Raw genomic sequence first — 11,089 nt, 5'->3', positions numbered from 1 at the left:
GCGTATGGTGAAAATCTGGTCAATTGTTTATTTACCAGGACTAAAGCCACATCGATAAAGTCCAATCAAGTTGTTGACAGTGGGCTTTAATCTTTCACACAAAATGCTCGATAGAACATTGTATGCGATGTTGAGGAGGCTAAGTATAACTCATATACTCACCGACATGCTCGGCATAAGGTATGTTATATTATATGTAGTATATGTGAGTATCGATCCGATTTCATCTATTAAATAGTATTATTAAGCCATAAAACGGGTTTTTCAATAAGAGCGCTACAAAAGTTTATTTAAATAATTGGGATATCAATGAAGTTCATTTTTCCTGTGAAAGAACATTCGTTGCCTTTATTTACGAGGCTCGACTTCACGCTTGCAGAAGTCCAGACGCTGAACCTAATTTTTGACTGTTTTCAAGCATAAATCGCTGACACTCCTGCAGTTCCACGATCCATATTTCAACGAAGTTCATTAATCGTAGCTGGCTTCTTGGCATGGACCATATATGATACTTGACGCAGCGCCACAGGAAATAGTCTAACGGCGTCGAATCGCACAACCGAGGCGGCCAATAGACTGAACAATTTTTTGAAATTACACATTCACTAGACTTGGTTTTCAATATATCGAATCTGACATTCGCTGTGTGGTTTGTGGCGTCATCTTGTAGGAACCACATATTATCCAAGTTCACATCATCCAATTTGGGCCAAAAATATTCGGTTATCATTAAGCAGTAGCGATTCCGAATTACAATTACAATGCCGATCTTGATTATCGCAGAACAAATACGGCCCAGTGGCGCCTCCGGCCCATAAACCGTACCAAACCGTAATTATTTCGGGTTGCAATGGTGACTCATGGAGTAAGTGGGGATTGCTGTCTGAACAATAACACATATTTTGCTCATTGACGAAGCCATTCAGCCAGAAATCAGCCTCATCGCTGAAGATGATCGATGCTCACCCCAATTCACGAACATATGACAATTCTGGTGGTTAAGCGGCTTCAGTTCTTGCGTAAATTTTATCATATAAGGATGTGTGCAAAGCTTTTTTCGCAAAATTCGCACAACGAAGTTATGGAGCATCCCAACGCTTGAAAACGACGGGCAAGAGACTGATAGGGGTTTTTCCTCAATTGATAAGCTAGCGACAGTAATATTTTCGAACTACGGGCACTTCTTTGTCTCACTGATACGAGAAAATTTTGTATTGTGCCTTCGGCTCAATTGTTGATCTGACAGAACGATAATGGCGACTTTAAATTCTAATTCTTAAAGTACTTACTCGGAATTTCGGTAGTAAATTTTAATAATTTCGACTCGTCGTTGGATCGTAAAAGGCAAACCTTACTGGGAAGAAATGTCAAAAGAGCGGGTAAAAATGTGTTGTCGTTTGATCTCACTATCGGTCTACTTTGTAGCGTTCCTATTGAAAAACCCGTTACTAAAAAAATATTCCCAGAGATTTATAAAGGTACCTCACATACAATCACCAATCACATGGAGCAAAGACAGCCGGATGTTCGAAAATGTTATGAGTAAAACATATTCGGTAAATGCGATAGACGGGACAGGACTGAAGCGAGTAGGTCCTTGTGGCATTTACTACAGTGGCCATATAAAGGAGCGCAAATTTTTTGTGGGATTCGTGGTGGGAGAGAGACTCCGTCGCAGAGTACTATCATTCACTCCGGTGAATGAACGTCTACCCACAATCCGCATCAGAGCCAAGTTCTTCAACATATCGCTTATTTGCGGCCACGCCCCGGCGGAAGAGAAGGGCAATGTAACCAAATATGTCTTCTATGAGCGCTTGGAGCGCTTCTATGAGACCTGAACCTGTCATGATATCAAAATCGTGCTTGGTGACTTTAACACCAGGGTGGGCAAAGAAGGTATCTTTGGCGAATATCGCATTCGATGGAACGATGAGCTGTACGAGATATACGACGACATTGACATAGTTCAGCGAATTAAAAGACAGCGGCTACGCTGCCTAGTTCATGTTGTCCGAATGGACGAAAATACTCCAGCTCTGAAAGTATTCGACGCATTACCCGCCGGGGAAAGCAGAGGAAAAGGAAGACATCCACTCCGTTGGCAGGACCAAGTGGAGAAGAACGTGGCTTCGCTTGGAATATCCAATTGGCGCTACGTAGCGAAAATAAGAAACGACTTACGCGCTGTTGTTAACTCGGCTATTATCGCGTAAGCATTGTCTACGCCAGTAAAGAAGTAGAACGGGCTTGAACAGTTTTGGTTCGATTCGGAAAATTTTTAGTCATAACGTGGCATATTTCAAAAGTATTATTAGTGCGAAATTTCATTTTATAATTACTTCTGGTTTTGTGCACAGGCGTGGTTTTAATCTGATTTCACCCATTTTCGCACTGTGACATAGGAACATGAGAGGAATGCTAATGCTAAGTTTAGTCTAAATTGGTGGATTGAGTTCTGAGATATGTGATTTTTCTAAAAAGTGGGTGGTGCCATGCTTAACGTCCAATTTTCATACCTGCTCCCATAAAGCCTTCGCACACCATCTGGGAGGTAAAATTTAACGTCTCTGGAGTAATTAGTTATTGATTCATTGGGCTTTTAGTAGTTTTGAATAGTACCGTTATATACGGGGTGAACGGGATTATCTTCTGATTTAATCCATTTTCATACTGTCGGTAGCAATGTTGACTTTGGACAGAAAATATCAGTCAATGTGTGAGATATTTAATGAAATCTCTCTACAAAGCGTTCTTTTCTGATAATGGTAAGTCTGTATGTTAGAAATGGGCTGAATGGGGTCAATACTGTTTTAGTCCCCGTATACTAAATATAAGGATTTGCGTGCTTCCGAGTAACATTATACTACATACTTGTATATCTGCCATAATATCAGGTATCGTAATAAAATCAGGAGAGCGTATTTTGCTGATAACAATGTATAGTATCTTTGTGCCTAAAATGGATACAATTCAGTGAAAAGTTGACCTAGCTCACAGATAAGTAACATAAATATTTGCGAGCATCCCTCTGACTTTTCCCTATATGATTGGTGATTGTATGTGAGAAACTTCGCTGAAACTCTGGGAACATTTTCTTAGTCTATAGAATTGGTTAAAGTAAATGAAATCGAGTTAATATTACCCCCAACTCCCTTATATGTACTTCTGATAATAATTTTCGTTATTGTACCATCAGTGAGTATAATTTTTTATATATAAAATTGCTTCAAAATATGTTCTCAATTATACCTGAGCAATATCGAAGTTAATGCAGTCAACCTGTCCCTTTCTCTGCCCCAGTATACACCATAAAACGATTTCAGTGTTTCCACCGTTATTTAAACCGTTCAGATTAGTCAATGCGTGATATTTTAATGAAACTAAATGGTAAAGTTTTCTTAAAAATTAGGTATCACCTAAAACTAAGCGAGATAGATTTAGGGTAATATATATACAAATAATCAGGATGACGAGAAAAATGTAAAATGCAAGAGTATAAAATGTTCGGTTAGCCCTTCCTTACTTGTTTCGAAATAACTGAAAACTTTATCATACCAGTTTTCTTATCAAAAATAAGGAGGCTTCGTAGTGCAAAAAAGAGAAGGAAATGTCAAAAACATACGTTATATTTCAATAAAAGTCTTTTATTAGGTTTTCTTGTATAATTTTCCAGTCGAAAACAAGTTAAGAAATTAAGCAGCAATCTGCCATCATGTGACGATCTCATTAACATTGATACCTTTCTTCCATCACTTTTAGATTCTAGTTGATCCGCCCTCCCTCCCTACAATTTCCAAATTATTCAAAAATTTTAGCAAGAAATAGTCAGGCTTGATAATCAAAATTGCTTCTAGTTTATTTGCATATTTTGCGCAATTTCTTGATAATATGGTTCTAAATGGTTGCTTAAGAAATTTTCGACTATCAACACAAACCTTTTGATACACTCTGCATCATTCATTCCTTGCTACATTTGAGGACCATCAAATATTGCAACTTTAATGTTTTCCATACTAAGTATATGAATTGTATAAAAATTTTACTGTAACAATATCCTTCCACGGGCAACGCTTCCGCATAATTTTTCGCAAATTTTCGGTAAGGAACCTGAGAGTGAGGATCACATGAGGCTTGCATATACGAAGAAAATCCCTTATCATGTTCCAGTCATAATAAAATAAATAAATTTTTATTACTACCAAGTCTTTATTTATCAAAGTATTTGATATGCAATTATTTCAAACAACAGGAACAAATATTTTCATTAGGGGATAGTACGCATATTTTAAAGTTTCGAAGCTGTGAAATAGTCGAATATCATCGACAAAATGTTTTTATATTAGGCTGTGTCAACACCTGAAAATATGACCTACTACGTTGATCTTTGTGAGTGTATAAATTGTTTGGTTACACGCAAATTTAGAGATAATGACTAATCCGTTTTTTGATATGTCGGGATTTGCTCTTCCAATACTTTCAGGCTAGACGGCTCCTCCACGCCTTATTTTTCGACGTCCTTTGGTTATAATGCTGCAAAATGTTAATTTTCAAACGTCGAATAAAAACTTTTACAGTTTTATTTATTTAATAATAATTAGCGTAAACATCACACGATAAACTTATTATAATATTTGTATATTTAACATCCTGATGCGCAAAATTTTATATAATTAGAGTAGCTCATATAGTAACTTATGTCTAGAGACAAATAACTTAATTTGTAAGAGGATGGATAAACTTTAATTTCTTGCTTATTATTTTCTCGTCAAGCATCCACACATATATACACATAACAAGTACAAACTTATTGCATGTCAAAGTATTTAAAAATAATTGAGCGAAACTATTTATTTTAGTAATTGATGAGCTCGCTGATTTGCCACTGCTATTCGCGCTTCGTTCGACTCCCCCTGAAATTAAATAAAAATCGAGAAATTGTAAATTAAAACCGATTAAAAGTCACATATTTTATAATACATTCAATATAGCATACAAATAATAGGTTGTCAAAAAAGTCTTGCGGTATTTTCGCTAGTTGGCGCTGAAAGCGCGTAGTTCTAGTTTTATTCGTCGCATCGGGTCAAGCTATACCTTTTTGGAAAGCCCATTTCACGCGCTAACACGAGTTTGATTGATTGTCGTTTCTTTTAAGTCGTTCGTGAGTTATAGCGTCGCAAACATGGAGCAAAATAAAGAGAAAATACGGCATATTTTACAGTACTACTACGATAAAGGCAAAAATGCATCTCAAGCCGCTCAAGCTGCAGTTTATGGAGCCGGTACAGTTTCCATTTCCACCGCACAACGATGGTTTCAATGTTTTCGTTCTGGTGTAGAGGTCGTCGAAGATGCGCCACGCTCAGGAAGACCTGTCGTCGAAAATTGCGATAAAATCGCTGAATTGGTCGAAAGAGCAATCGTAGCATCGGTCAAGAGCTGGGCATGAGTCATCAAAAATTCATTTCAATTTTAATAAAAAAACAAAAATTCAATAACAATACCGCAAGACTTTTTTGACAAACCATCATAATACATTTACCGATGTCCGTCTGTTCGTGCAATGTTTGAGTTCAAAGTAGGTGGCCTATATTAGGTGTTGGAAAAGCCTTCTGATAAAAGAGTAAGAAGCGCTAAGTTCGGGTGAAATCGAAAACTTTATACTCTTGCAAATTTCGAAAATGAATGGAGGGGACTTACTTTCAGCCGTTGGCAAAACTATATATTAAAAGAGTAGGAAAGAACTAAGTTCGGTTGGGAAGAAATTCCACATTCTTTATTATTACAATCAAATTTGGTATTTTATTAAGTTATTTAATACGCCATAGACTCACTTAGTTGTATTGTTTTTTTCTAAATCAGCTAAAAGATATTAAATTCATTTTGAAATTAGAAAAAAGTGATATAACCTCAACCGAAGAGGCAAAATACAACATATTAAGTTTGTGTAGAAAAGGTTAATCAAAAGATCGGCTTTGATTATATTATGGATATGAAGATTGGACCACCGCCATCTTTATAATTTTACAATACTTAGAAAACTTTGTCCACTAAATTTCACTAAAATATTACATTTGAACGAAAAACACCGAATGTTCGAAAATATTTGTATTAAGTATATGGTAGAGCTAAGGAAAGTATTGACCCGATTCAATTCATTTTAAACTGGTGGGTACTCTAGTAGCAGGAAAGGATTCTCCCTGAATTTCAATAATATATCTTAGACTTAATCTGGTATTTTCGGTTAAACGTTAGCAACAGGCACGAGACCTACGTATTCGGTATCTGTCGACTTGGGCAGTTTTGGTCCGATTTCGACAATTTTTATAATCTCAGATTATAATAGTTTTGTTCACCTAAGGATTGTATGTATCAGATACACCTAATCGAGGTAAATATAGAGTTACAAATAATTGAGAAAAAAGTGAGATATTTTGATGAAACTTGGTATGCGGGTTCCTCAGTACAAAAATATTACGAGTTCGTAGATGGGCATGATCAGGCCGAAACTTATAAAATACCATAACTAAGCACTAAATTAAGATATAAAACTGTAATTTGGCACAGGAGATCGCTGTAGCAAGGGGTACCTGTGGGCTAAGAATTTTGAAAACGTGGGCGTGGCGCCGCCCTCTAACAAATTCTCCTATACCGTTTAAGCTACAACAAAAATCTGAGTACAAATCCCATAAAGACTTCTCCCGACAGTGTGAAAATGGATGAAATTGATTGATAACCCCGCTCACTCAGCATATAACGGTACCGTTTAAAACTACTTAAACTACTAAAAGCACCAGCAATAAATAAGTATTTAAATTTACATTAAATTTTGCCCCCGAAATTTAATGATAGCAGAGTGAAAATTGGACGATGGGCGTGGCACCGCCCACTTTTTTTGTGAAATTACATATCTGAGCACCCAACCGACCGATTTCGACTCAATTTGAAAAATCTCATACTCACATTACTCATGCCAATATATATTTGTGCATAAAATAGCTACAACTAAGCGAAAACTTGACCTAGCCAGCATATGTCCATTACCAGGATTTTCGAACATCAGGCTGACTTTGCTCCTTATGATTGGTGATTGTATGTGAGGTACCGTAATTAAGCCCAGGGAACATTTTTTTAGTATGTGACATGATAATAGTTAATAACTCCCATATACTACATATTATGATTTTCGGTTTTCTAACAAATCTTATGCCAAATTTGTCGGTCAGTGTATGAGTTAAATAATGAACTGTTTATATATATATATATATATATATGCATAAAATTTTTGAGATTCCGATGCTCTGTTGATGTCTCTATTTGTGCAAAGTTTAATTCTAATATTATATATTCATTGCTGCTGGATTTGTGCACTAGAAAGTGAAAGCGTGATTGTAGTTCCATTTCGCCCATTTCCACACTGTAACATAGGAACGTCATAATAATGTTTCGTACTGAATTTGGTTGAAATTGGTGTATTAGGTTCGAAGATATCTGATTTCACCTAAATGTGGGCGGCACCACGCCATTCTTCGAGTTTCGATATCGACTATAACAAAGTTCTCGTATTATTCCGGATGGAAAATTAACGTCTCAGTCGCATTTGGTTTTTGATTTACTGCACTGTAAGTAGTTTTTAACAAAACCGTTGTATGGGGAGTGGATGGGATATCTTATTTCCCTCGTTTTCGCATTTCACCGTTAGGTGTACTAAGCATATTGCAAAAGCATAAAAATATTTCGAAAGAATTCAACATTCATTATTCACCCAAATCGGGAATGGATTTTAACTACCAAATTTGATGGTCCATAAGTGGAATTCAATACTTAAGAAAAATGAGGTTTAGATCAAAAAGAGTATGGACTGATTCTAATCTCTTTTGACATTATTCAGGTATACTCAAAAACATATTTTGAAACAATTTTATAAATTGGATTCAGCATAAGGTGTGCTAGGATTCAGAATATCATTACATGTAGTATTTATATTGTGTAGTCGAAACATTATTTTCGTATTTTGTCAATAGATGTCGTTGATGTCGTATATCTCCAGTGCTACCAATCACATTGTGTCATACCATACACTGTTGGAAAGGTGAGATTTTAAGCTTCATTTAACTAAAAAAAATTAAATTCGGGGAAGTTGAAAATTTCATTAGCACACTCTTTTATATTCATTGCCTATATTCATACTGGCCCCGCATACAGTATTATGGAACTCATTGCTTTCGCTATTAAGAATAGCCGACTGGAACGCACACAGACTCTACTGATCATCATTCTCGATAGAGTATTGAATTTTTGTTGAATTTTGTTCGCTTTACCGGAATAATAATCCAGGTGTTCCCTAAATTTTAATTTGGAATTCAATATTCCTCCCAGATACTTCAGCTGCTTCTGTGAAGTAATCTCGCACTCCCCTATGGTGAGGTTTCTTATTATATTTTCGTACACTCTACCCATTGTGTGCCATGTGACCCAGATGGAAACACTTATAATATAACGTCTTCTGCTTTTTTACTGGCCTAGACACCGTTTACGCGCTTATAGCCGAGTTAACAACAGCGCCAGTCGTTTCTTCTTTTTGCTACGTACGTAGCTTTTACAACGGAGTGGGGGTCTTCCTCCTTCACGTCGAACACTTTCAGAGCTGGAGACATGACAACATGACCTAGCTAGCGTAGGCGCTGTATTTTAATTCCCTCAACTATGCCAATGCCGTCGTATATCGCGTGGCCAACGCGCAAAGTACTATAAATCTTTCGCAAAACATTTCTCTCGAAAACTCGTAACATCGACTCATCAGATGTTGTCACCATATAGCAGGACGGGAACCAAACGACCATATTTTACAAAAAATCACCTTATCAGTTCTTCGTTGCCGTGTTTGAATAGCTCTGCCAGCTATACGTCAGCCCCTGCCGCTTTATTGTTCTTGAGACGGGCGAGTGCTATTTGAACTTTTTCATGGTCTGGCAATAGAACGTCTGCTACATCGTCATCGATTAGGGAATCGGGTTCGCCTTCTTCTGGTTATGCTTTCACCGCCATAATTAATTTTAGTATGCTCTGTGCATCGGGTGCTGAACCACTTCCTTGGGTTCTAAAAAGGTATGCTCCGGCTTTGAAACCTTCTATTATTCGCCGCATTTTTTCGTAGACTTTTCTAGCATTAACCTTGTCAGCCAGCTTGTCAGGCTCTTCATTCTCACGTATTTCGGCTTCTCTCTTGAAGTCATGTGTAGAAGTTCACGCAAGTGAGGAAAGTTCTCTGATCGCCATTCACTTGCGAGTGGCCAGAAACGATTCTTTTACACAGGGCTCAAGCAGCTCACTACTTCCGGTCTTTGACCAAGTATCCTCTGGGTAGCCTAAGAACATCCGTTTGAAGGCGAGCTAAAGTGAGAAGGCGAAACATCCCATGCATAGGGTTGTGCGATGGGTTTGGGACCCGGCCACGTAAAAAAACACTCCAATGAAAAACCAACAACAGCCTCGGATAAGAGACCCTCTTTTGACGACGACCATTGACTACGAATTGAGGGCATGCACCTGGAATGTCCGGTCCTTTAATTGGAAAGGTGCCGCTGCCCAGCTGGTTGATGTCCTCGTAAAAACAAAGGCTGACATCACCGCCGTCCAAGAAATGCGATGGACGGGACAAGGACAAAGACGAGTAGGTCCTTGTGACATTTACTACAGTGGCCATATAAAGGAGCGCAAGTTTGGTGTAGGATTCGTGGTGGGAGAGAGATTCCGTCGCCGAGTACTATCATTCACTGCGGCGAATGAACGTCTAGCCACAATCCGCATCAAAGCGAGGTTCTTCAACATATCGCTGATTTGCGCCCATGCCCCAACGGAAGAGAAGGACGATGTGACCAACGATGCCTTTTATGAGTACTTGGAGCGCACTTATGAAGTTTGCCCCCGCCACGATGTCAAAATCGTGCTTGGCGACTTTAACGCCAGGGTGGGCAAAGAAGGTATCTTTGGCACTACGGTCGGTAAATTCAGCCTCTACGACGAAACATCCCCAAGTGGGTTGAGGCTGATTGACTTTGCCGGGGCCCGAAATATGGTTATCTGTAGTACTAGATTCCAGCATAAGAAGATTCATCAAGCTACTTGGCTGTATTCGGATCGAAAAACTACCAACCAGATCGATCATGTTGTGATAGGCGGAAGACACGTCTCCAGTGTTTTAGATGTGCGTGCGCTCCGAGGTCCTAACATCGACTCGGATTCGTTGCAGCCAAGATTCGCACCCGCCTCTGTGCAGCAAAAAACGCACGCCACCAAACACAAGGAAGGCTTGCACTCCTGCTCTCTGAGAGCACTCGTCAACAACTCGGTATAAGGGAACTGTGGGACGGCATTTCAAACTCCTTACGTACAGCTGCAACCGAAACCATTGGTTTTCGGAAAGTGCAAAAGAACAGCTGGTACGACGAGGAGTGCCGCGTTGCAGCGGAGAGAACACAGGCTGCCTACTTCGCAACGTTACGATCGACCAGAACCCCCAAAGGTGATCGAGTCACTGATGCCCAAAGCATACTTAAATTATGGAACACTTCTCCGGCCTGCTTAATAGCAGTGAACGCACAACACCAGGAGAATGAGAAGCCGATTCCCCAATCGATGATGATGGATTCTCCATTGCCCGACCATGAAAAAGTTCAAATAGCACTCACCAGTCTGAAGAACAATAAAGCGGCGGGGGCCGATGTATAGCTGGCAGAGCTATTCAAACACGGCAATGAAGAACTGATAAGGTGATTCTTTGTAAAATATGGTCGTTTGGTTCCCGTCCCGTCCCGTGGTGCTCCTTCGGACTGTGTAGGCAATTGAGAAGTAAAGTCCTCTATCGACGAACAAAAACCAAACTCTATAAGTCAATCATAACTCCCGTCCAGTTATGTGGTGCAGAGGCTTGGACGGTCACAACAACTGATTAATACGTCGACGTGCGAGTTTTCGGAAAGTCCTGCGAAAGATTTATGGTCCTTTGCGCGTTGGCCACGGCGAATATCGCATTCGATGGAACGATGAGCTATATGAGATATACGACGACAATGACATATGTAGTTCA

At 38.9% G+C, this 11,089-nt stretch overlaps 1 protein-coding gene across 5 annotated transcripts in view; it reads right to left on the bottom strand.

Annotated features, from left to right (window-relative positions):
- Positions 1-4,566: 4,566 nt before the first annotated feature.
- The window catches only part of LOC126764081 (synaptosomal-associated protein 25), a 532,618-nt gene continuing 526,095 nt past the window's right edge, over positions 4,567-11,089 (bottom strand). For all 5 annotated transcript variants that reach the window (XM_050481865.1, XM_050481867.1, XM_050481868.1 and 2 more), the window contains one exon: positions 4,567-4,913. In XM_050481865.1, coding sequence (XP_050337822.1) covers positions 4,851-4,913 — 63 coding nt within the window. In that variant the 3' untranslated portion in view covers positions 4,567-4,850. The remainder of the gene's footprint in view (positions 4,914-11,089) is intronic.

The sequence above is a fragment of the Bactrocera neohumeralis genome, unplaced genomic scaffold, assembly GCF_024586455.1.
Source record: "Bactrocera neohumeralis isolate Rockhampton unplaced genomic scaffold, APGP_CSIRO_Bneo_wtdbg2-racon-allhic-juicebox.fasta_v2 cluster09, whole genome shotgun sequence".
Classification (NCBI taxonomy): Eukaryota; Metazoa; Arthropoda; class Insecta; order Diptera; family Tephritidae; genus Bactrocera; species Bactrocera neohumeralis.
The sequence above is the reverse complement of the archived record's forward strand: the minus strand, read 5'-3'. Positions and strand labels throughout refer to the sequence as shown.